Source organism: Arvicanthis niloticus, chromosome X (assembly GCF_011762505.2).
Source record: "Arvicanthis niloticus isolate mArvNil1 chromosome X, mArvNil1.pat.X, whole genome shotgun sequence".
Classification (NCBI taxonomy): Eukaryota; Metazoa; Chordata; class Mammalia; order Rodentia; family Muridae; genus Arvicanthis; species Arvicanthis niloticus.
Window position 1 is genome coordinate 86,481,879 of NC_047679.1, and position 27,856 is coordinate 86,509,734.

At 37.1% G+C, this 27,856-nt stretch overlaps 1 protein-coding gene across 4 annotated transcripts in view; it reads left to right on the forward strand.

Moving 5' to 3' along the window:
* The window catches only part of Dnaaf6 (dynein axonemal assembly factor 6), a 41,671-nt gene extending 14,215 nt beyond the window's left edge, over positions 1-27,456 (forward strand). For 2 of the 4 annotated variants that reach the window (XM_076918357.1, XM_076918358.1), the window contains exons 6-8: positions 4,792-4,888; positions 22,065-22,150; positions 26,482-27,456. In XM_076918357.1, coding sequence (XP_076774472.1) covers positions 4,792-4,888; positions 22,065-22,150; positions 26,482-26,608 — 310 coding nt within the window. In that variant the 3' untranslated portion in view covers positions 26,609-27,456. Of the gene's footprint in view, positions 1-4,791; positions 4,889-11,033; positions 11,087-18,236; positions 21,222-22,064; positions 22,151-26,481 lie in introns of those variants that run through there. The other 2 variants (XM_076918360.1, XM_076918359.1) reach the window with 2 other exon arrangements.
* Positions 27,457-27,856: the final 400 nt, after the last annotated feature.

A 27,856-nucleotide genomic window follows, 5' to 3' on the forward strand; every position in this document is an offset into this window, starting at 1 on the left:
ATCTTTCAGGGCTATGCTCAGTATTCAGTATATTTTCAACTGGAATTCAAGCTTTACTTTGCAGCCTTTTCATACAAAGTCTTTGCATTCTGATAAAAATTCACTCTTTTAAGGAACTGAAATAATATTTGCATACACAGATAAAATTCATGGTTAAATGAATTGAAACATTTGCATCTTAAAATCTTGAGCATTTGCAGATAATTCCACTAAAATTATCCATGGCCTGAGCTCAGTATTTTTATTTTGGACAAACCTCAGGAATGGCATATATAGCTTGATCAGGCTAACCCTTCTTGTCCTGGGAATATTTTTATTCCTGCCCATTGTGGTAAAGATTATCTTTAACAACATCAACATGTTGGCAGCCAAAGTACATGGCTTAAATCTGAAAATGGACCCCCAGACAAAGTTATTAAATTAACAGCCTGGCAAGCCAAGGATGGGTAAGATTCTGTACAGAGCCTTACCAACCTAAGACAGAGGTGCATTGCTTTTGATAATGCATATTCCAGGAAAGCATTCTTGTCAGAACACCCTAAGTCAGGCTCAGTCTTGTTAATGAAATAAAAAAGGGGGAGAGATGGAGAGTCTTTGGGGCTGCTTAGCAAGAAGCTGACATAGGCCAAGGACAAGGAAAGGGGCTGCTTGACAGGAATATGACATTGTACAAGGACAAGGAAGTAGGTTTCAGGCAGGAATCTGACATTAGGCTAGAACAAAGAAGTAATTTCAGACAGGATTCTAAATTTCAGACTAGAACAAGGAAGTAGGCTTCAGACAGGAAAATGACCTTGAGCTAGGATAGGGAAGTAGGTTCAGATACTTTGGTCATCCTGATAAGCCTTTAGAAACAGTGATCACTAGAGTGTTCATGTAACTGGGTTTAATGCCTTGCTTTTTCTTTGACTATTTGTGTTTATTGTATTGTGTTTTCCTCGACTATTTGCATCTATTGTATTGCTAGACCCTCAACCTAGAACTGACCTTAATACATGCATGTAATCAAAATGGTATAAAAGCATATAGTAAGAGGGGGTATAGAATAAGAGGTTCTAGGGAGGGGAAATGGGGAAAGGGGATGACATCTGTACTGTAAATAAATAAAATATCCAATAAACAATCTTGAGCATTTAAAACACCTAGAAATAAAAAACAAGTAATGCTGACTTATAATGTACTTTGTTATATAGTACATCATACTAGTCTTGTATAGTACATTATGCATATATACATAGGATGTTTACATGAATTTTAGGCATTTTGTCTTGTGTTTTGTTTTAGATTGGGTAAGGCCCTAGTCCCTGAGCTAGCCTCAAACTAAGATCTTTTCTCTACCTCTAAGTGTGCATCTTCATGTCTGGCCTACTTTATTCTGAAAGACTTTTATGACAAATGGCCTGACAACACTTTTAAGTCTAATTACAAAGCTTTCCAATAAATATTTTTTTAAATTATGGTTTTATGTTAGTTTTGAAAATAAAAGCAATGGTAGATCACATATAATTGCATGAAAGGAAGGATACAGCTTTCAAATAAAGAAACTCATGATTTAAAACCATTTATCTGACTGGTTTTTCCCCCTAGGTCCATGTCCTGGTTAGGGTTACTATTGCTATGAGGACACAAGATGACTAAAGTAGCCTGTGGAGGAAAGGCTGAACTTGGCTATACTTCCACAGCACTGTTCATTATCAAAGGAAGTCAGGACAGAACTCAGGACAGGAAGCTGATGCAGGAGCTGGAGGCAGGAGCTGATGCAGAGGCCATGGAAGAGTGCTGTTTTGTAGCTTATTCTCTACAGCTTGCTCAGCCTGCTTTCTTATAGAACCCAGGCTACCAGCCTAGGAGTGATACCACCCATAATGGACTGGAGCCCCCCAAATCAATCACTAATTAAGAAAATACCCTGCAAGCTTGCCTATGGCTTGATTTTATGGAGGTGTTTTCTCAATGATGGCTCACTCCTCACCAGTGGTTCTACTTGGCGTTAAGTTTACATAAAACTAGTCATCTTCCACTATGAACATTCTTTAAAACTTGCTGATAAAGGCATCTTAAAATTTACAGATAATCTTAACCTCTTACTTCATATTTGGGGAAATTACCCATCAATTTGTTTTCAGTTTAAAATAAAAGCAGTTTAGGTACAATACTTGTTAAATGACTTACATACTTACTTCAAATGTAAACATATTCAAAAGGAATAAAATTTTAAAAATGTCAAACTTCTTATCCTACTCTGGATACCACATTTTTTAAAAAATCTAGTTTTTCAATTGACAAAATTTACTTTAAATCTTTCAAAAGAAAATTCATATTAGGATACCTAGATTGTAAATCCCATTTTTAAAATTAAAAACAGATTTTTTTCATATAATATATCCAGATTTTTTCATATAATATATACACTTTTCCTTCACTCTACTCCTTCCACTTTCTCCCCACTTGCTCTGCAATTCAGATCCACCCCCTTCACGTCTCTCATTAGAAACCAAACAGCATTATAAAGGATAATGTAATATAAAATGTAATAAGATTTTAAAAACCCACAAACATGGCAGAACAGGACAGAACAAACAGAAAGAAAAGGCATGAGAAACATGTATAGATACTGAGACCCATTTGTTGAAACTCAGAAACACAAAGCTGGAAGCCATAATACACAAAAGTCTTGTAGGGTAAAACTCAGAAAAAAAAGGTTAAAAAAATGAAAAGATAAAGTTAAAATAAAATAAAAGGTCCTGGTATGACATTTTGAGACAAAGAACCTCCAGAGACACCACTGAGTTTGTTTTCTGTTAACCTCTATTGCTGGGCATGTGACATATTTCTACATCTAAAGAATGAATAAAGTAACCCTCATGTTTTGTGGGGCCCACATATCTATATGAAGTCACTCATTTGTCATATTATAGAATAAATGTCTCACATCCATATGCAGCCAGCTCCAAACTAGAGTCAACGTCTACTTTTCATCCAGACATTTGAAGTTCTCTAGCAAGAGCATCTGCCAAAGTTCAAAGTGAGTAATAACTCCAGTCACGACTTGAACAAAGCTGCCCTACAAGAAATTTTATCTTGATTTTTTTTTTTTACCTTATGGATATACACTTCAAAAATGTTCTAATACGGAAAGAAGAAAATCAATAAAGAACATGGAGGTCACAAAAAAGAAGAATGGCAAGTGACCAAAGGGAAAATAATAAGGGCCTAAGCTGAGTCTCTGGCTTGAACAGAGAACTATAAGGGTCAATTACTTCAGGGAGTTTAAAGGAAGATTTAGTAATTGATTATATATGAAGGATGGGAAGAAAGCATTAAAGAGGATGATGAGCTTATTATTTAAGATTATAGATGGGAACAAACAGTTTGGTGTTGGATACATAAACTCTGAGGTGTTTTGGGGGACCTCAAGGCAAATCTACGTAGTATACACTAGGAAAATGTACCTTTTGCTCAGGGTAAGTGCAGAAACTTGAGAAATTCCATTTTGATTCTTCCATTTTATCTTAACCTGGATGAACCTTTATAAATGCTCGGTCGACATTACAACTTATTAAGAGAAAGGTATTCCACGTCAAATAGCTACCTATTGCTACTCCCATTCAAACTTGGCAATTTCTGCTTCATTCTTGTACTTTATAATTTATGAACTATAAGAAATTAAGCATAGATTTCAGCCTTATAATCTGCTATCATATGATTTCTCTGGGTGGAATTGACGATTAAAAAATAGCTTACAGATCTGAAAGTATAGGTCCTTGGTCAAACACTCTCTAGCATGTGTGCATGTGATACACCCCTCCCCCGTTTAGATTCCAAACACTGAAAGAAGAGAGTGAGAGCAGCAGGAAGAGGAACAAGAAGGAACAGGAAATGAAGAAAGAGGAGGGGAAGGGGAGAAAGTTGAAAAGAAAAGCCTTGTAAATCATTGTTTCATTCTATTGGAAGAATTAGAGTACCTCCTAGGTGGGACATTCTATCCATTTTATCCCTAGAACAAAGGAAGTGTTTGTGAATTGTGTATAGGTGTGTGTGTGTGTGTGTGTGTGTGTGTGTGTGTGTGTGTGTGTGTGTGTGCGTGCGGAAAGGAAAGCCTTTCATGTATAAAGAATGCCATTGGACTTGAATCTAAACCCCATAATCCAGCTGTCACAGCTATACTACCACCGTTTCTCTTGTAGAAGCTTAGAAGCACAGACAACCATAGAGATCAGGAAGTTCACACCCGTGTTTTCCATAAATCATACAAACGTAGAAGGCTGTGCATTTGCAATGTCACCAAAGTCACATAGTGAATGACAGGCAGTACCGAATCTGAAGCGCCTTTACATTGTAGTTTAAAGTCTGCAAAGAACATTTTCTATCTCTACATCAATCCTGCAGGTAGGGGACCAGCATTTTCCTGAACCAGTATATTCAAGGAATGTTTTTGTTTTGTTGTGTTTTTTTAAACTTGTAATTTTATTGGGTGTGTACTATGAGTTCCTTCAACCCACTTATTTGTGATAGAAGTGAAGCAGATAAGCTTTATTTTAGAAAACAGTATTACAAAAAGTCCAGTCAGGCCCCTCAGTGTTTAGAGTTTTGACTGAATTTCTAGACTTCTATCCCTTTGTGAGCTACTACATATTTGAAAAATAGTGAGTACATAATCTATTTTAGTACTTTCCTTCCTTTATGTTTTTGTGCTAACCTAACCTCAAAAGTCTTCTCTTTGTTTTGTGTGATGTGACAGGAAATTGTTCTTTCACCTGAGTATTGTCACTGAAACTGATATTTTTTCAGTTATGAGATTGTATTCCAACAAACTGTGGGAACTGAGGATGTATACCTAGGATTAACACAAAAGGATCCTTCAACAGCATGCTGCCAAGAGCTGGTGGTAAGCTTCACCTCTTTTTCTCCATTTTGTATTGAACAGTATAGATAGCTTATCTAACTGCTATTTTCATAATATTGTAGACAAATATATAAACTACAAATGGTGTCTGCTATGCTTAAGATACCAGGGCATTAATGAGATAATTTCAAATGCATCACATTCAAAATTCACCTAAGCTTATATATGTTAGACAAAATTAACAAACACAATAAAGTCATATGACCCAATAAACCATTTCTAGTCCTAGCGACACTATTTTAATCATACTGAATATTCTTTCATTCTAGTTCTGTCTGCTTATCTGACCAGTTAACTACCTTCTGATGTGTTGACAAGCCAAATAGAATAAAGATTTCCTTCCCTGAATTGGCCTTTTTTGTTATTTCTCTATTCTTAGGATGACCCAGTGTGCAATAAGGAATTTTGAAAGGTGTTTTCTTTGTGATTTTTAGATCTGATCTTTATTGCTAAAAATAACTGGTGCTTAGTTCTCTTATTTGAATGATGACATAACACATGGGGGACCATGTCACCATTTCTGTAACAATGGCAATGCCAATAAGAGGAAGGATAGCACTTCAGTGTTGCCTGTTCTATCCTTATAATGATTTTGTTGAAAAGTCTGACTCAACCCTACAATGTGAAATTTAGCTCACTTTGGCAACATGTACACATAATTGGTGTTTTAATCTTATTTTTCAGATCAGAGGCTATTCTTTAAAAAAAAAAAAAACTTTTTCCTTCTCTTATATGATCAAATGCAGAGGTACCCTCAGGATATACTTAATATCTTTTCTCAAAAAATGATAAATGGACTCTCCTTTTGGCAGTAGCTTCAAGTTTTCTCTTATTAACAAAATCTAAGACATTCAATTGAATCAAGTAACATAATGGGAATAGTGACTTCAAGTACCTCAGGAGATTTTTCAAACTCTAATGAGTTAAGATTTCAAGTGATCTTGAAGAAATTAGTTCCCAGGGTCTTACCACTAATATTCAAAATTTTCTCCCTTAAATTACTGTGAAATTATGTTTTTGATGTCTAGTATTGGGGATAGCTCTAAGCTCTGGAGAAAATCTAGGCTCTAAATAAATAAAACTGTTGCTAGTCTATCCATTTTTTTATACAAATTGCTATTAGTTTTAATATTAAGGGTATCCTGAATAAAGGATCTTAGAAACAAAATTACATCTGCTAACAGGAATATACAGTTTATCTAAAACAAAATAAAATATAGAGATAATATTTGTGCCTTTTCTCAAGTGAATTTATAACCAACTAGGGAGAAAACCTAATAGAGATAAATTGATTTTATTATTAACAATTAAACTCAATATAGGCAACTGTAAGTTTAATAAGGAGTTCAGATTTGGATAAGGCATAGACCCCAATGAAAAGTAACATCAAATAAAACATTGTTCATGTCTTGGAACTTCTCTCTCTCTCTCTCTCTCTCTCTCTCACGCCCCCCCACCCGCCCTCACCTCTCTCTCTCTCTCTCTCTCTCTCTCTCTCTCTCTCTCTCTCTCTCTCTCTGTGTGTGTGTGTGTGTGTATGTGTGTGTGCACGCGTGCATGTGCCAGAGAACAACAAACTGTAGTGTCATTCTCATCTCAGGAACACCATCTACCTCCTTTGAGACAAGGTCTTTCATTGGCCTCGATTTTGCCAATTAGGCTAGAGTGGCTGGCCAGAGAGCCCCAGGGAGCCTCCTGTCTCATCAACCTCCTCAGCCCTGGAATTAAAAGCATGTGCCACCATGCTTGGCATTTCTACGTAGGCTCTGGGGAAACAAACTCATGTACTGGTGCTTGTAAGGCAAGTGTGCTATCAACTGAGCCATACCACAGCCCCACTCTATGCCACTTCTATACTTCTTTTTTCTTATTTTCCTTTCTTTTCATATTTATTCTATATCTTCAAAAACCTAATGAATTCTACTATATACCAAACTTTTTCCTAAGTACTAACATATGTAGAGAAAGCAGAAATAGTCTATATATTGATTTTTAAAAGAAATTTACGGTGAAGGTGATAGATTTCTTTTTAAAAAAATCTCTGGAGTTCTGTATGGTTAGTCTACATGTGGAAGAATGTAACAGGTACAGAATTATCATCCAAAACAAAGATCAGTTAAGTCCATTTGTATGAATAGGATTTCTACAGTGGACAACATGCAAAGAAAGGCCTCCTAAGCAGAGATAAGAGCATTTGAGAAAGTGCACAAGCATGGTATATTTGAATAAATGATGACTATAACAAGAATCAAGAATAAGGGTGGGCAATATTATACTGGTACACTGACTTGGGTTGGAAATGCTTAGGCCAGAAATAATAAAAAATAGAAACATGCAGAAGGTCATGGGTTTGATTTGCTGCACAGAAAATAATCAAACCCCCAAATTTTAGCTTGTATTTATTTCTGTGAGTAAATAAATAGTGACCTCCATTTTTATTGCTTAACTCCTCAGGCAAGACTCAGAGAAAAGAAACTGTTAACCTCATCTGTGCTGGTTAGTTTTTTTGTCAAGCTTTTTAGTACAAGCCAGGGTCATCTGGGACGAGACTCAGTTAGGAAAATGCTGCCATCAGATTGGCCAGTAGACAACTTGGTGTGTACATTTTCTTCACTGATGGTTGATGTTAATGGTCCAACCCCACTGTGGTGCTAATCCTGAGCAGGTGGTCCTGGTCTGTTAAAGAAAGCAAATTAAGCAACCAAGGAGAAGCAAACAGTAAACAGCACTCCTGCATGCTCTCTGCATCAATTTCTGCATACAGATTTCAGCTCTGACTTCCCTCAGTAATAGAACCTGGCACACCTCCTCCAACAAGGCCACACCTCCAAATCCTTCTTAAACAATCCAAAAACTTGAATCAGATATTCAAATGTATGAGCCTCTGGGGACCATTCTCATTCAAACCACCACAGATATAGTTCTCTAAACCTCATGAGTCCCTACTTTTAAAAAAAATTGTCCTTTCCATTTTTTCTTTTTGAGACAAGGTGTCTCTGTGTAACAGCCCTGGCTGTCCTAGAACTCACTATGTATACTAGGCTAGCTTCAAACTCACAAAGATCCTCCTGCCTCTAGTGCCCAAGTGCTGGGATTAAAGGCATGCACCACCACTGCCCAGCTCCTTTTCTTTCTTTGTATTCTTTTCCCCCCTTCCTCAGGTCTCTACTATGTGGAATTTCTATAAATATCACTGACTATATTATCTTAGAATACTTGCATATCATTGTTTACTATAATTTCTTAATTAAACAAATACTCAGAGACCTTATTATGTGCCAGATGCTATTGATGGACCACACAGTGGATAAGTAATGTTGAAAAAAATAAACAAATTTCTTCTTCTCTCTCATTAACAAAACCAAGCAGTCCCCAAGCAACAATGTAGTTGGAGCTGCTAGGCAGACTGAGCAGATTTTTCACAGATTCATCAACAGGAAAACAATGACACACCCCCAAGGGAAGGAGATTATTATTTATGCAGACAGTGCTAACAAGATCACTCTTCAATCAGCTCCTTAAATCCTTTGCTCACAGAATAATATCAAACTAAAAGGGTCCAGATGGCAGGTAACCTGAGAAGTAGGGTAGACTGTTGCTGTAGGGGCAACTCTGCACTACAGATAACTACTTTATAGCCTGCCTCTGTACTGTATACTTGGTGTGTGTGTGTGTGTGTGTGTGTGTGTGTGTGTAATGTAGGCTATAAAATATGTATATATTATACTTGCTATATACTATATATAGAATATAGACTATAAAGTATATTTTATATACTTGGTGTATATACTGTATATAGGATACAGACTGTAAAGTATATATACCTTCTATATACTATATATAATAAAGGCTATAATATATATGTATATATACATACATATATATGTATATACACTATATACTTGTTATATACTGTATCTGTACTCAGCATAAATGAAATGAGAAGTTCTGTGCTTTTTCAGAACTAAGAAGCAGTGTGAGAAACTGTCTCCTGGCAACCTCCTATAAGACTAAGGGCCTCCTATAAGGTAGAGAGACAGATAAAAAAATAGCAATGAGGCAATTCCTCAGAGGTTACTTATCTTCCCACATTCCTACAGAATTTTAATATGTTCTGCCAAGACATAGGTCACCCTATAGTCTAACCTTGCTTATGGCCTATGTGGATACTTCAAGGTCATTAGAGTGGCATAGTAGAGACATTTCCCTACACTATAAAGAAATGATTTTTGTCTTGCTGCTTTCTTTCACTCAATAGTAGGAAAAATATCACATGGTTAATAGAATGTTTATTGTGTGCTAGGCATTTCTCTAGAAGCAACACATACTGCCTTCTTAATCACCACACCACACCCAACATAGATGTTATTACTACTCCCATTTTACTGATTAGGTTATGGAAGCACAAGCAGTTAATTTGTCTAAGGACACACTTGCAAGATCTGGTGGAGCTAAGGCTGTTGGGATCCAGTTGATGTATGGGTAGAATGGTATGAGTGCAAAGAAAGAAACTCCATGTTATTCAGCAAGGGAGAAGGCATTCGACCTGGACATCGGAAAGACAGATGGTGTTCTGTCAGGCAGCAAAGGATGACATGCTTTCTAAACAAAGTAATAGGTAAGAATAAAGCCATAACATGATGAGAGCAGGTGATGTGTTTTCTCTTTCTTTTTAAAAAAATTTTTGAGGTGATAATATGACTACATTTCTCCCTTCCTTTTCCTCCCTGCAAACCCTCTCATATACCCTTCCTCGCTCTCTTTCCAATTCCTGGCCTCTTGTTTTCATTGTCATTTTCAGTTGTCACTGTATGCATATGTGCTTTGAGAACTAACTGTGACACTCTTAGAGCTCCAGAATACATGTAGACATGGAGAAGATAAGACAGAATAAGTGAAGTGGAGCTAGATGTGAAAGCCCTTGACTGTCGTCCTAAGTGCTTCGGCTGAATAGTGTACCCCTCAAATTCCTATACGGAAACCCTGTTTTCAGCATGATGAAATTTGAAGATGATGACTTTAGGAAATAGGTTCAGGCCAAATCCTGTGAGGCTCTCATGATGGTCTGAGTGACCTTGTAAGAAGAGACACTAGAAAGTTTGCTCACTGGTTTTCTACCATATAGTGGCACAGGGACCACTTATACATTAGGAAGAAGCTCCTCACTATAACCAACTCTACTGTCACTCTCATTTCTGATTTCCTGGCTTCAGACCTGTGAGGAAAAAAAATCTTTCTTGATTTAAGTTACCAAGTATTTGATGTTTTGACATAGAAGGAAAAAGAGTGAGAGCCCATTAGATTTCAACTTCCCTGTTTAGTGTTTTACAGTACAGGGGGTGAGTTAAAAGATGGTGGCTGTATTTCAGAAGAATTCTAAAGGTGAGGTGGTATGAACATGCACCTCCCTCAGTTTGATGATGGTGATGGGGAAAGGGTGAGCTTAGAAGAACTTTGGGTAGTGAGTGTCTCAGCTGTGGCAGTGAGGTTGGGAAGCAGTGGAAGAGTTCAGTAAATGTTTTGATGTTAGTATTAATAAAACATGGGCTGGACAGTGGTGGTGCACACCTCTAATCTCAGCACTCGGGAGGCAGAAGCAAGTGGATCTATGTGTTTGAGGGCAGCCAGGTCTACAAAGAGAATTCCAGGACAGCCGGGGCCACCCTGAAAAACCATGTCTTAAAAAACAAACAAGCAAACATTTATAGGACCTGGAAAGTGGTCAGTGTGATATATAAAGGAGAATTTGGAGTCAGGTTTCTAGCTTGAGTGACTACAAACAGAAGGATGGCTTCCAAGATATAGGAAAGTAATGCGTTATCTGGAAACTGGATACTTGGACAGCAATGTTTTCTCTTATAGCTCCCTGAATTTTCTACATTTTTATAATTACTATCCATTACTTTGTACTATTTTGTTTCCATGTTGCAAGGTGAGGTATGGAATGGAAAATGAAGGAAGCAAAGTTCTAAGACAGAGTTATATTAAGCTCTTGTTAGTTTGAATTTAAAACACAGTGGGGAATCTTGTTGTGAGTAAGGCTGTTAAATACAAATCTATATGGAACTCAAGAAGAAAGAGACTGGGATTGTTTCTTATATGTCTCTCTTAATATATTTCTCATTAGATGTTGGAATATGTGACCACAATGCGCTTGCTGTTCATCAGATTTGAAATAAAGTAGGTATGATTTTAGGTTGTATACACACACACACACACACACACACACACACACACACACGTACACTTAGACACACATTGTGTGGAAAGGGGGATTTGAAAGATAATGTAACCTTGAGGAATAGGAACAAGTGGGGGCATAGGAGGCCCTTAGAATGATGTGAACAATCAGAGAATTCAGAAGCATCAATTCTTACTCTGGTTTTAGGGTAGGTATTGAAATCCAAGGAAACTAGATCAGTGAAGTGAGGTTGGGATTGTGGTATATATAGCATTAGAGATACAGAGATGATGAGAGAGGAAGAATTTCCATCATAGAAACAGGATAAGAAAAGATGGGAACTCACCTAATGCCTGAAAACAGAACTGACAGAGGCACTATGGTTGACAAGTGAGGGATATGAGGGGAAGGAAGTATAGGTAACTGGGGTATGTAGGGAGATAGTCTGATCTCCACAAAGGAAGCAGGTGGGTACATTGGGGATTTAGGTCCATAAATTCCCGTTTTCACTCATCTCCATCTTTAATGCCCCAAACTGAATGGACCATAGTTATTGTGCTAAGTGATTCATTATTTGTTCCAGAAGAGGGAAAAGGCAGACTGCTGGTAGTTTAATATTTCTTTTGAACTAGAATTGATGCATAATCGTTTTGTGCTCCTACTTTGAGGGATCTGTATCGACAAGGAAACAATCTTGTGTGACCTAACAAACAAGGTTGCTTTTTGCTTTGTTTTTCACGGTCAACTTTTCAGAGCTTGAGCTAGGAGTCTTCTTCCCATCCTTGACCCTCACTGAGAACCGGGAGGGATTCAGGGGTGGACTAAAAGTCAGTCACCATCCAGACAATACAACCAGGAATCACATGTTTATCATGTGCATTGATTTTGAAAAACCTGTCAATCATTCTAACCTGTTTACTGAGATTGCACTTGTTTCTTGAATAGTGTGCTTCTTGAATCCTGATCTGTGTCTTAAGGTTAAAACAGCAGCATTCATTTACTCTTAATAAATAAATAGATTTAGCCTCTTTAATAATGAAGTTGATTATCTTTTTCCATTTAAGATTCTAGAGGACAGAAATCTATTTTGTCTTGTTTTGTCGAGCTTCCTGATTATGCTGCCCTTGTTTGATTGGTTATATATCAAGCCATGTCTCAGGGAGAAGGATATTTGAGCTGTAATGGGATTCCTTATTATCAGCTTGAGGCAGCACAGTAAACCTTCAATTAAATTTCTAATAGTTCTTTCAGTAACATACATACATTTATAGTTAATATTATAGCATTACTTTATAATAATCACTGTGGTGGGAGAGGATAACAAATATCTTCTTAAAAGCTAATATAATTGTATTGACTTAATATATTTCTGATTATGAAAGTAATATATATTTATGATGATAAAAAATACCAGTATTAGCAGTGTGAAAAATAAAAGCCTTTCACAGTGAGATACATAATAACTCCAAGAAGGCCTTAAAAATCATGAATGGAATAAGGGTACAAAATGTCTTATACATATTATGTAGTAATAAAAATCATCAGCAATTTTACATTTCAATGAGGCCATTTTTGATGTACTTTCATCAAATGATCAAAATCACATGCCCCATAATTGTTGTGGCAGAAACATTTGATTACAGACAAGCAGTTTCATAACTTGAAAAACATCAGTGCTTAAGGCATGGATGAACAAAGGAAGACACATAGAATATAAGCAATTTTACTGTAAGAGTAGAATGGTTATTTACCAGAGGCTGGAGAGAGTGGAGAGAGAGAAGAATGGGAAAAAGGATGGTTAGTGGGCAGGAAATTATAGTTACACAAGAGCAAGGAACTCTGGGATATTATTGCACAGCAGGGTGACTACAGGCAATAATTATGGACTGTACATTTCAGAAGGTTAGAAGAAAGGTTTTTCAATGTTTTCACCATAAAGAAAGGATATGTACTGGGGGGAGAAAGATAGGTTTAACTTGATTTACAGATCACACAGTGTATAAATGTATCAAACATCTTGTGGTACCTCATTAATATGAAGACTTTCTAAATATTTGTGTGTGTGTGTGTGTGTGTGTGTGTGTGTGAGAGAGAGAGAGAGAGAGAGAGAGAGAGAGAGAGAGAGAGAGAGAGAGAGAGAGAGAGAGATTTGTACATGTGATGCTGTGTATATGATGGGTGAGGAGGTGTGGTGTCCATGGCACACATGTGGAGATCAGAGGACAATCTTTGGTGTTGGTCCTGACTTTCCACTTAGTTTGAGACAGGGTGGTCTCTTTGTTGTTTGCTTCTGCATATGTAGGCTAGAGATTCTTGTCTTTTGTCTCCCATCTTGACATAGGAGCATTATGATTACAGACATCCTCCTGCACCTGGCTGCAGATGGGTTCTAAGGATTTGAATTCAGGTTCACACCAAGCCCTTTGGCCCACTGAACCATCTCCTCAGCCCAATATGTACAATTTTGTACATAAGTTAAATAAAATGCTGTTAAAGGGGGAAAAGGGAGAAAAGGTTAAGGATACTTAGAATCGCAGGAAACACCATTAGATTGGTTAGATAAAAGGTGGTCAGCCAAACAAAAACAAAATGAAAAGCTCACAAAAACCTGGAGTCTGCTTTGTGCTGGCCAACTGCTTCTTGGCATTTGACCTGCTTTAGGGTGTGGTTGACATACCAAGTGACACTCTACTGGAGAAAACTGACATTCTCGTTGGCAACAGGAGCCAACTACAGGCAGGCTTCTGGTTAAGGGTTGGACTTTGTGTGTCCCCCCCCACACTTCTCTTCTCATTCTCCATGCTGTAATTTTTTTTTCAGTTTTGAACCATCGCAAGTCTTGTGTGTGCTGCTGCATATTCTGTGAGTTCAGACATGTGTCACCTCTGCCGTGTCTGGATGACGCTGTTTCCTTGGGACCATCCACCACCTCTGGCTCTGACAGTCTTTCCGCCTCCTCCTTCACACAGATCCCTTGAGCCTTGAGTCTGACAAACACATTCCCATTTAGGACAAAGTGCTCCAGAATAGCTCAGTCTCTGCACATTGCTGAGGTGTGAGTGTCTGTGTTAATTCTCATCTACTTCTAGAAGATTCTCTCATGAGGGTTGAACAAGTCTATGAAAATGTTATTAGGAGTCATTTCATCGCTCTGGTCTTTTAACACAGTGGTTCTCAACCTGTGGATTGTAACCCCTTTGAGGGTTGTTTGTCAGATATCTTGCATGTCAGATATTTACATTATGATTCATAACAGTAGCAAAATTACAGTTATGAAGTAGCAATGAAAATGATTTAATGGTTGGTGGGTCACCACAGCATGAAGAACTGTATTAAAGGATCACAAAGCATTAGGAAGGCCGAGAACTACTCCTTTGGCAGAATACGAGTAGTAGGTTTTTCCCTAGGCCCATGACCTATCTGGTCTTGAGGGTGCTTGTGTTTTTTGTCTTACTACAGTTTTTTTTTTTGTTCATTTGTTTTGACTTTTAATTTTGTGGGGGGATGTTTTTGAGAGAGAGCACTGAAGCCCATGAAGTTGGGTTGGTAGTGAGGTGGTGAGCATCTGGGAGGATTTGGGATACAGGAAAGAATATGATCAAAATATGTTATATGGAAAATTAAGAAGTGGCCAGCACTCAACACATATACATATGAGCAATACTAAGTGGACCCAGCAAGCTATATTCACAGGCATACGCCTACACGTGTATATGTTGTGTGTGTTTGTAACTAATACTTAAGGAAGAGATTATGAATTTGAGAAGGAATGAGGAGACACAGGAAGAATTGGAGGTAGAGAGGATGGAGTATAAATTATGCAACTCATGGATGAGTCTCAAAAAATAAGTGTGAGGAAAAAATAAATTAAAAGAACCATTTGTTGGTCTTTGGATGACAGCAGCTTCAGTGTCCTGGGCAATGGCCGCTTGAACAGAGCCAAGGAAGCAAGATGAAAGGAGAGCAAAAGCCATACTATTCTTTAAGGAAGTTTAGTATAGAAGAAGGGAGAGAGATGGAGGCACACATAGAACTTGAGAAACATTCTAGAAGAGGATTGTTTTAAGTATACTTTAAACTAATGACAAATATCTATTCTTTTGACGTGGATATTTTTCCCTGTTGTGTGTCGCTAGGTTGAATAAACAAACCCTATAAAGTATTCCTAGTTTAAATAATGCCTAGGGAAAGAATAGATGCATTTTCACTTACTATTCTAGGATATTATCCTTTGTACTCAGGGGCCAGGGATTATTAACTTCTGCCTTAAGAGGGTCAGTCTTGAGTGCGTAGTACTTGCTGAGAACATGCCAGGCCCTGAGAGCCATCCTTAGCAACCAACCACTAAAGAGTAATCTTGAAAACTAAAGAATTTCTCTACACAAACACACCAAAATTGCTTTCCTCTACTTTAGAGACCCTGATTAGAAAAGGACAGTTTGTCTGGGTGTGGTAGTGCATGCCTGTAATACCAGGCAATGGAGACAGAAGAATTGCAAGTCTGGGGCCAGCCTGATCTACACACTGATGATACTCTGTCCTTGAATAAAAAGGACAGTGGGAAAGAGTTTGGAGCTATGGGGTGACCCACTCAACAGAATTCCATACTGGTGGCTTTTTCCTCTGTGAAACAGCTTTTCTCTCTCCTTTGGTGACCTAACTCCTGGTTTTCTTCCCACATCACTGCATTCCTCCTTTCCTTTGCTCACATATCACTGTTTGCAGTTCCCTTGAGCTTTGTTTGACCTATGTCCTTTTCCCTCTATCTGTTCTCTTTCGGGTTAGTCCCTTAGCTTACTTCCTGCTTTTTTAGTAGGTGACAGAAACCCAACATGTCCATAAAAGAACTCATAATTGTGTTCTCTGACATCCGTCTCATTCAGCTTTCTCATGGCAATACTATTTACTAGGGCTAAGAGATAACAGCCCTGGCCTAGCACATAGCAGGCTCAAGCTAAGACCCTGACTCAACGCTCATTCCTCTTTCTTTGATATTTCATAGTCAAGCCATCAGCAAGACTTATTAGTTGTACTTCCAAAATATATTTTAAAGCCCTGCTAATTTTAATTACCACAGCAATTGATTTTATGTTCCAGAGGACCACCAATTCTTGCCTGGTCCATTTTGATTTTCCTCTGACTCATCTCTGTGCTTTGACTGTAGCCTTTTGACACACAGTGTAAGAGATCTTTAAAAAGTAAGCAAGTCCCAGCACATTGTAGGGTAAATTGGGAGAATGGTGAGTTCAAGGTCACTGTAAGCTACACAGTAAATTTGACTGGCTAGTCTATATAGCAAAATTGTTTTCATATAAAAGAAGCAAACAAATGTACACAATTAGATCATGCCTTTCTTTAAAGAGGACCCCAAATACTTTCCTTTTGCACTTAGGCCTTTATCCTGATCTGTGAGGTCCTATGTGATCTCAGTCTTAACCTTCTTTTACTTTCATCTCATGTTCCATTTCCTTCCTTGTTCATTAGTTTCTACTCGCTCTAGCCATATGGTTCTGATGCTTCAGTATGCCAAGTTATTTCACTCGATATGCAACGTTCTTTGCTCACATAGTAAGTTTATTTCTTACTTTTCAATCATTTTACCACCTATCTCTTTCTTGGTTGTTGTTGCAATAATACCCCCAGATCTATGGTATGGAATAGTAGTAAATAGTAGACACAAATTCATTTTTTAAAAAATTATTTATTTATTTTGTGTATATGTGTACACTGTCACCCTCCTAGACATTCCAGAAGACGGAGTTGGATCCCATTACAGATCTTTGTGAACCACCATGTGGTTGCTGGGAATTGAGCCCAGGACCTCTAGAAAGGCAGTCAGTGCTCTTAACCGCTGAGCCATCTCTCCAACCCTAGACACAACTTCTTATGAATAGCTCCTTTTCTGTTTATTTTTAGCTTATCATTTAGTTATGATATTTCTCCCTTGCCTTTCCTTCCTCCAAACCCTCCCACAGCCACTACGCTCTATGAAAGAAGAATAGAAAGATTGTAGGAGCCAGTGAATCAGGGAGTTTTCTGTGAGACTGTTTCTCCTAGTAACATTATTGAAACTTTGAACTCTTTTTACCTGACTCTTGAATTCCTCTATGTCTGGAAACCATTATTCTCTCTCTATGCATTTCCTTTTTGAAAGATTGCACATATATGAGAGATCACCCAATATTTTTCATTTTTGTGTCTGGCTTTTGTTACTTGGAATGCTATAGGACATGGAATTCTTTTAATGAAACAGAAGGGACAGCCAGTAATATAAAGGAGATATGAGAAAACACACACAAAACAAAACAACAACAAAAAATATCTAGGAACCAACTGAAAGGGCTGTGGAGAAAACAGTGCCCTCAGTGGAGATACAGATTTCATTTAGACAGAAAATGCAGAGAATATTCAAGGAGGTAAGCAATGAGGAAAGGGTAAGGCACTGTGTGGCCCAATGGACTTAACAGAAGGCATCGCGGAATCCATGAAGTGTAGGACTAAGCAGCAGAAGAGATAGGAATAGCCATATGATAATTATTAGGTTACAAAGAAGAAGTCTTCTTATTGTTGTGAGAAAATGGAGATAGAAGCAGGATGGCATTGCTCTGGGTTGTATCAAGACAGTGGTGGGAGGACTGACTGATAGTCGTGGAGGGACTAACTGCTTAGGGGACAATTGGGTGCCTATGTAATTATTAATTATGGAAGTCTGTGGATGAACTGAGGTTAGTTTTTTTTCATTTTTTGTTTTTGTTTTTTTTGTTTGTTTTTGTTTTCTTGTAAGCAGTGTCTCATGTTTCCTGCTCTGGCCTTGACCTCCCAGTCCTTATGCCTGTCTTTCAAATGCTGGGGTTACAGGCTGCCTCACCACACCTGGGTCCAAGATAACTCTTGACTCCTATGATAAGAGAGGAGTTGTATTTCTTGGACATATTTTAAAAAGAAAAAGAAAGAGTGGCAATGTAGTACTGGAATGTTTAAAAAGATACTGACATTATAGAAAACATATATTAATTCAAACTATGCTTTATTGATTTTGTGCCCTTGTTTTGGAGAACACATGTTTCTATGTACTTATTCTTTAGAGATGAATATTTATGTAAATTCAAGGTAGGGATCCATCATCTTTGTTTTTGTCATTTTCTGCAGATTACTGTTGTTCAAGAGGTTTTGCTTATAAACTACTGTGGCCGTATGGAAAAAAAGATCTCATCTGTTTTCATAGTTCAACAATGGGAAATTAAATTCTTCAAGCGATTCAAAATAAAGCCTACCCAAGCCTCTCTCATCACAATTTCCTGATGTTATTTTGTTTCATAGTGAAACTCAATTTTAACTTTTTAAAGAATCAAATATATCAGGAATAGTGTCTATAGTTCTGAAAATAGAAGTATTATATGAAATATATAGCCCTTGAATTAATTTAGAATAAGTTTTCAAAATACAAACACGAAATTATCTGTATATATATATTAAGTTTTACTAAAATTTCAACAAATAGTATATAATAGCTGTTACATATAAACCATTCTAATAGTGTTCTTTTATTAAAATTCATTTTAATTGAAATAGTTATATCACTTTGCCCCGCCCTTTCCCCAACCCCTGCCATGTCCCCCCTCAATTTGTTAGCCTCTTTTTTTATTATTGTTGTTTATTTTTATTATTGTGTATATATGTGCGTGTGTGCACAAATATATATAACTACAATGTGCCAAGTCCATTTTCGTTGTTTGTATCCATTTGAATTTAGGGCTGACCATTTTGCAGTGGGTAACTAATTAGGGGGCAGATCCTTCCCTCTCAGCCGTCATTAATTACTTGTCATTCCTTGTCTAGGGTATTGAACCCCACGGAATTTCTCCTCTTTAGGATTAGCATGTATATTGATAATGTTTGTTAGGATCTTGTTTGTGTAGTGGTTTCTAAATGAATTCAGTTTGTATGCTATGTAAAAGAAAGAACCTAAATTCCTTTGTTTGGTCAGTGGTATTCCATACTTGACAATTTTTAACAAAGTAAGTCTTTCGCACAGCCATAGGTCAACTATTTTCTAAGTATTTATTGACAATACCAATTACTAAACAAATCTGACTCATGTTTCAGGGGGAGTTTTCTGTTAAGATTACAAGAGATGATTTTTTTTTTTTACTTTTAAAGATCTAAACAGTTCAAAGTAAGAAACAGTTGTATCCCTTGATCCCCTTGACAAGTACAAGCTCTTCCAGTTTTCAGGAGGGGATTTTCTGTTCAGATCCCCATGGAATCTTTATCTTGTGAGATATTGGTGTGCTCCATCCCACTTAAGCTGTCTTTTCTCTTGTCCTTCCTTTGAAATATTGTAGCAGACACTTTTAATTTTCTTAAGAGGAAAAATTAGTGAGCTGTTTCTTTGAATTATCTTTCAGTGGAACCACAGATTATTATAATATCCACTTTGAAGTTCTGCTAGGGAAATCTATCTAAACTTTCCATACATCATCATTCTTTCCTTCCTCGATTATCCATTCAACATGTATGAAATACCATTTTACTTTCAAAGATCTAAACATTTCAAAGTCAAGAAACAAATAGTTCTATCCCTTGATCCATTTGGCTGGTTCAAGACATTAAAGGGCATCTCAGATTGACTATGCACTGGAAAGTTATTTTAGTAAAAGTGGGACTTTCTGTCCAACCCAATGCTCATTTCTTTTGAGTCAGAGTGCCTATAACTGCTTCTGTGAAATATGTGCTATTTGTTTCACTAAGGCATCTCTAATTAGGAAGATTTAATTACTAAAATGTATTTTAGAAGTTAATTGTTTGAGTAGAAAGTTAGCCACAGGAAGTACTTAAATAGTATCACCTTTCGATTGCTGTCTAGCGTAATACTTAAGTATGGATTTAATAAAGAAAATATAACTCAGAAGCATATATTGATCCACATTCCTCGTACTACAGCCACACCATTGTGTGTGTTGAGCATGTTAGGAGGAAATGCCAGGATGTCACTATTTCATACGCATTTCCTTTACAGCTTGCATCTACCCAGGCAATTACTACAATTGGACTCCCCAAATAACTAAAATGTCAGGTCATCTAGTTTATCTTAGAAAAAGCTTTATAATTTACCTGAACTTTGGATTCCATTTTTGTTCCTTTTTTACAGAAATTATAAGTCATCACACATTTATGTGTGTACATCACAATATATGTCATCTGCCATCACAAAAAAGTACATATTCGTTCGGCTAGTTTATGTCACCCTGACACAAGATAGATTTTTGAAGAGTTAACATCAATTGAGAAAAATGTACCCACCAGATTAGCCCTTGGGAAAGCCTGCTGTGCATTTTTCTTTATTTATTATTGATGTAGGAGGGCTGAGCTCACTGTGGATGGTGAAATCCTGAGCAAGTGGTCTTGGGGTGTATAAAATAGCAAGCCATGGGGACCAAACCAGTAGCAGCCTTTCTTATGGCTTCTGTGTTATTAGTTCTTGCCTCCACGTCCCTACCCTGGTGGATAATGAACTACAGAATCTAAGATGGAATAAACTAACATGTTCTTCCTCAAGTTGTGGTCATGGTGTTTTATAACAGCAATAAAAACTCCACCTAAAACAGATATAAATTTGAGAAGTGCAAATTTGTGGTAAAATATGCATTTATCATTGGTGACATGGTATACTCACAGTACAATATAACCACCATTAATATCTATTTCCAAATTATTTTCATATACCTAAAAGGAAATCTCATACATGTTAAGCAGACACCACTCTTCTCTATTCCCGAACCCCCCATCAAACTCCAGTCTACTTTCTATCTTCTGGATTGGCCTATGCCTAACATGCCATATAAATAGAATCCTACTAAACACACCTTTTAATGCCTAGCTTCCTTCCTTTGGTATAAAATTTTCAGGATGTATCAATAAATGTACTTTGTCTGGCTAGAAAAATGACTCAACAGTAAAGAGTACTGTTGTCTCTGGCATAGGACGTGAATTTTATTTCTAACAGCCACATGGAGGCTCACAATTGTGACTCCAGTCACAGGAGATTCTATACTTTCTTCTGATGTCTAGACACCAGATGTACATGTGGTGCACAGAAAAACATGCAGACAAAACATTCATACACATTTAAAAAACACTAATGTACTCCGTCCTTTTATTCCAACAGAATAATATTCCACTCTATGGCCATGTTACACTTTCTCTATCCATGAATCAATTGATGCATATTTTGGTTTTTTATGACTTTCGAGTGTGATGAATACTGTTGTTGTGAACAAAATCATGTGCAAATTTTTGAATATGTTTTTTTAAAAATTATATTTACCCTTCTTTGTCATTGCTATTGTTTTGAGGCAATATCTCACGTAGCATAGGCTTTCCTCAAAGTTAATATACAGATACAACTGGCCCTGTGTTCCTGTTTTCAATGTTTTGAGATATATCATCTGAAGTGGAACTGCTGCTAGGCCCTCTGGTAACTGTAATAAGACGTTTGTAAGTGAAATCTTGCTGAACTAGTAGGTTGTTCTTCTTGAAAAGTGGAGATTATATTATTGTTTTCCTTTTGTTAATTTAACTTTTCTGGAGGCCAATACTTCCATAGGAAATGTGGTATCAGCATTTTTACCAGGAGACTACAAATTGATATCAACAACCTACACTTAACATATTTTATACATTTAATAGAACCCACTTACATGAAGGGAGTCAATGATTTCTCCCCAGTCTAGTGGTGAGTCAGAAGCTCTGTTAAATTATTGAAGGCTACCCTTTAGCCACTTACTAAACTCCTCTGTCTCTCCACAAGTAAAACTGTGCTAATAAGCTGTTTCATAAGATCAATAAAAGGAAATCAGAGCCTGGTACATAGTTGGCACTTTCTCTAGTAAATATATATTGCCACTCCACATATATCCTAATGGTTTTAAAAGCGTCTGTTCTCGAAAATGACAGCATCTTCTTATTTCATCTTAGGTGAAAATTAAACTGCCCAATACAAACCCTTCTGAAATTCAAATGGACATCCAGGAAATGATCCTTGATCTTCGCACTCCTAAAAAGTGAGTAAGACATTAAGATTGAGAAAGAATATTAGATAGTAATGAGTCATTAGAGTATCGATTTTTAAAGTAGGGTTAGTTTTCATCAACCTTAAAGCCCTAAGAAAGGTAGAATTTCCATTGATAATTCAAAAATTTGATCTACACAATAAATTGAATATGGGAGTTAGGATAAAACTCTGTGGTTAAAGTGCTCTTAAAAGACTCTGTATTCAGTTCAAAAACGTTTGGAAATACCTAGCTTTCATATTTTGCCCCTGCATATTAGCTGAAGGTTGACACCACTGAAACATAATCCTTGATAGTCTAATATAGTTCTGGCTATCAGAAAAAAAAATTAAAACAGCTAGAAGTGAAATTCTGCTAAGCTATAAGCCTTGCTTTTATACTAATAGGGAATTTGGTACAATGATTATATAAAAGAAGCATTATCCTTAAACTTTTTGGATGTTAGTAGACCTCTAAGATAAAAATTGAGTGTGTGCATTTTTTTTAAATGCACAAAATCATTCTCACAGTACATTGGCTCAAATCATATTTGTCTGACAACATACAACAGGAAAATTCTTTTTTATTGGGTATTATATTTACATTTCAGATTTTATCCCCTTACCCCACTTCCCCCCACCACCCAGAAACCTCCTATCCCATACCCCCTCCCCAAGCTTCTATGAGGCTGTGCCCCCACCTACCCCCACCCCTACTCCCCCTCCCCACCCTCACATTCCCCCCACTCTGTGTTCCTCCTTCATGGGACCAAGAATCTCCTCTGCCACCTATGCCTGAAAAGGCCATCCTCCCCTACATACACCACTGGAGTCATGGGTCCCTCCCTATGTGCTCCCAGGCTGGTGGTTTAGACCCTGGGGGGCTCTGGTTGTTTGGTATTGTTGCTTTCCACCTGGGGTCACTAACCCTTTCTGCTCCTTCAGTCTTCTCTCTAACTTCTCCATTGGGAAACCTTTGATCATATCAGTGGTTAACTGTGAGCATCGTCCTCTGAATGTGCCAGTTTCTGGCAGACCTCTAAGAAGACAGCTATATCATGTTCTTGTCAGCATGCACTTAACAGGAAAATTCTTACAAAACAGTTCACCTGAAGCATAGATAACCAGTCCTTCTTCTCAAAACTAACTCTTTACAAAGGATGTTGTTGGAACCAGATGTGTATTAGACAAAACATCTAAGTATCTTATAGACTTGCTTCATTTCCATGTGTATACACAGTAGTGAGCACCTGCAAGTGAGCGCCTATGAGTGAGCACCTATGAGTGATTGCTGTGGCCCTTGCTCTGGAGCTCATCACCATTCCTCACTGGGTTTGGGATGCAGGTAGTTCCTAAAACATTCTTTTCCCTTATTATCAATATACACAATTTTCTTTTGTTGAGCTTGGGGCTTTAAGAAGACTTCAAAAAGAAAAGTTGACAAAAGACTGCTCTATTTCTGCAGTAGATTTATTTAACACAAAATGATCTTTGGTTGAATATTTATCTAAACTTTCTTCTGATCAATCCCACCACTTAAAATATATTTTCTCTCTCTCTCTCTCTCTCTCTCTCTCTCTCTCTCTCTCTCTCTCTCTCTCTCTCTCTCTCTCTCTCACACACACACACACACACAACACACACACACACACAAACACACACAATTTCATCTTGCAAAAACTAGATTCACTATTCTTATCATCATTCTAAGGATGGTTAAGCTTTATACTATATTTTTATATGCATTTATTCTCCCTACAACCTTGTAAGAAAAGTTAGCTAAATCAATAGTCAGTTTTCTGCAATATTTTCATGCCCACTAAAATCACACATATCTACAGTCTGTGCAGTTAATTTCCGTTTCTCTAGCAGTTCTCACTGTCTTCATCAATCTTGAGGCAGCTGTTCTAGCTTTGCCATCACTCCAGATACACATCAGAACTCACTAAATGAAAGTCTCTCACAGAGGTACTTTTCCACATAGAACTTGGACTGCACTAGATCATTTGTATACTCCTTTTGTATGTGAAATTATCTAAAGAACATGTACAAATAAAAAATAAGATATATATTGCCTGAGTTTGCTTTCTGTTGTTGCAGTAAAACACTGACCAAAAACAATTTGGGGGGGGTGTGCTTATTTCATTCTTACAATTGTCAGGTCATATTCCATCATTGAGGAAAGCCAGGCCAGGAGCCTGGAGACAAGAACTGAAGCAGAGGACACTGAAGAGTGCTTCTTACTAGCTTTTTCTTCATGGCTTGCCCAGCCTGATCTCTTATGCAAACCAGGACCACTAGCTGCCCAGAGGTGAAACCACCCACAAGTGGGCTGGGCCCTCCCACCTTGATCACTAATTAAGAAAATGTCCCATAGACATGCCTATGGGCCACTTTGATAGTCAGTTCCTCAGTTAACGTTCTTTATTCTCAGGTGACTCTACTTTGTGTCAAGTTGACAAAATTAACCAGCACATATACTGTAGTTATATATCAAATATTCAGTAAAAGGAGAAGCATATCCCTTATGTGAACTTAACTAAAATAGAGATAAATATAGATTTATTTGAGCATATTTTAAAGTTATACCATTATCTGAAATTGATAATCAGAAATATGCTTTGGCTTGAGTCTTTCCATATCCCAACCTTCTTCACATGATTTCTATCTGTAAAATTCTATGATATTATGTTTGTGGACTCAGTAAAGGTTTCATGGAGGACATTCTGTTCCTGTATCTAAAGATAGAACAACTAAATTTATTTTAATTAAATTGCTAGTGATTTCAGTCAAACAGTAGTAAAATGCATTGTATTATCCTTAAATCTCTGACATCTACCATTATTCAACCAAAAGAGAAGTTTGCTGATTTTTTTAGGTAGTTATGTTGGCTTAGCTAGAAAAGAGAAGATTTGGAACTAGGCAATTCTCAGAATCTTTTCAATTTTGCTGACATATTGAGGATTCATTAATCTTATGATTTAATTCTTAGAATATTATAAATACCTTAAATATGATCATCAAAGCTGTTATAAAGAGACATAAAATTTAGTATCCAAGTAGTACCCCCTCCCAAAGCCGGAGGCTGGGGAGAGAGCTCAGGACTTAGCATGAAGGCCTGTGATCTGATCCCACATAAAAGCCAGGGACAGAACTTGCTGGCCAGTTCGAGGCACAGCGGGAGGCCTGTCTCAAAGAAAACAAAGCAAAAGAAAAAAACAAAACAAAAACAACAAAAATAATAAAAGCAAAGAAAGAAAAAAGACAGACAGACAGAAAGAAAGAAAGAAAAAAGAAAGCAAGAAAAAAAAGTACATGTAAAGCAGTTGGGAAGACACTTGATGCCAACCTCTGGTCTCCACATGTACTCCCTTGCATGTGCACCCCCACAGAGAAACACAAATATATACACGATATACACATAAGTTCACACATAGGAAATGCCAGGTTTCTTTACTGAACTGGATCCAGGAGAGTATTTCTGTCAGCCTTTTGAAAAGACACTCAGGTCCTGTTTCTTATGTGTCTCTACTGAGAAAGCGAGGTTGGTAAGTGTCTCACATATTTAAATTTCCTCAGGCATCAGCATGCGCTGACCCTATGCATAATTCGAATTCATACCACTATGACAGAATTATGGTTAGCTTATTGCAGTTTTACATCTAAAATCATACAACTGTCCAACAACTGAGCCATAAACAGCGAGATAAACTCAGCAATCTATTACAGCAAATTTTTGTCAATGCGTAGTAGGAAGAACCAGAGGCAAGCAGAAAGAAGAAATATTTTCATTGATCTGGCATTGAAATCATTCCAGGCCAAATATCCAAAGTCTACATATGTAGTAGAGGCTCAGCCTAAGGTGGTGTTCAAAGAAGCATTAAAGAACCATTCCAATTTCAGATTTGTATCTGCTGGCTGCATTCCACCTACATATAAATTAGACTGACACCAGATTAGCCCAACAAACTTAGAGGCATGGAGCTTTTTCTATGCCTAGAGGCATACCCTGAGACTATATACAATGTAAAATGAGATCAATTTAAAGAAAGAGAGACGATCAGTCAAAACAATTGCTTTGATTTTTTTTTTAAAATGAGACAGGTTCTTATTATGTTGCCTATACTGGCCTTCAACTTGGGGTCTTCCTGCCTCCACATTCAAAGGGTTTAAATTCCACATGGAGCTTACCTGCTTAAAATGACAAGGATCCAAACTGGTATACGATATGTGTTATATAGTTATTTTTTTTTATCACATGCTGCCTCATTGAAAATCATGTATTACTTTAGGAAGTTAATTTCAGGTTCTAATCTTATTTTGTTTATCTTATCTCATTTTTAGGAAGCTGTTAGTAAACTTTCCCCAGCCTGTGGAACATAACAGTGCCAAAGCATCCTATATCTGGGAAGCTGAAACACTTGAAGTCAGGATGACCCTCCAAAGGGATTTGGATTTTAATATTTCCTGAAACTGCATGAATAAGAAGAGAGAAAAAGTTCATGACAATGGGAACATTTTTTTTTTGACTTTTGAATACTGGTTATTAATGTTCTCTTTTTTTCCCCCTGACATACTTCAGAATGGTTCAGTTTTTAGTGGTGTTTTGATCATATACAGCCAAATCTATTACTGTTAGGATATATGGTTGTTTCATACAATAAGGTGCTGTTCCATTTTTATAGTGAGAGCTGAATAAAACATTTTCCAGTTAACCATCTAGATTACTACATGGTCAATTGCACAGCAGAGCTATGATCATAAAATAAATGATTCACTTAAATCAGCAGTCTGAAGATCTTAAGCTAACTAATTACACTACCATACAATCTGCTACATAGGGATTTGTCATTATTATCACCAGAAAAATTCATTTGGTTGCTTTTTCATTGATTTTATCAAATGATTTAGGATGTTTTCAATCTAGGCCCTCAATATTGTTCTGGAACATACAAGTAAGAAAGGACTATAAATAATTGGCTGTGTCCTGTGAGACACATGTTTACTTGAAAAGGTAATATTTATAGATATATTTGTAGATTCATTTTCTCTCATTTTTAATCTTCCTAATTGGACATTCTTATTTTTATAAATTATCCCAGTGTTCCTTGCATTTTCTGTACTATTGAATGAGTTTATTTCATTACTGTTTATTAAAAAGTTAGGTTTTATCATTGTTGTAACTTGACATCATTGTATAACTGTGGGATTTACTAGGAATAAATTTTGAAAAAGAGATAAAGAGCTGAAATATGTTTATCACTTCTGTGTCAACCATCACAAAAATATTCAGTAAAATATTTCCTGGAGTCAATTCTGTATATGACTACGAGACATCTAGTTTGTGACTAGCGCTAACAGAAGAATTGGGCTAAAGTTTTGAAAGAAGTGATTATCAAAGCACAAAGCCAAGAGACTCTAACATTCAAGTGACCACCATGACTGTGTTCTGTGAAGGGGAAGCATTGAAGGAGGGAGGGAGGCAGGGAGATAAAAAGGAGAGAGGGAAAAGGGAAGGACCCAAAAGAAGTTAGTGTTACACAGCCCAGGTGTGGTGGCACATGCATTAATCCCAGCACTCAAGAGGCAGGGGCAGACAGGTCATAACAAGGACATAGGCAGCCATAGAGAGATCCTGTCTCAAAAAGAGAATTTAATAGCACAACCTAAAATGTAACCTCTGGGGCAAGATTAAGTAGTAACCAATGTTTTTCTTCTC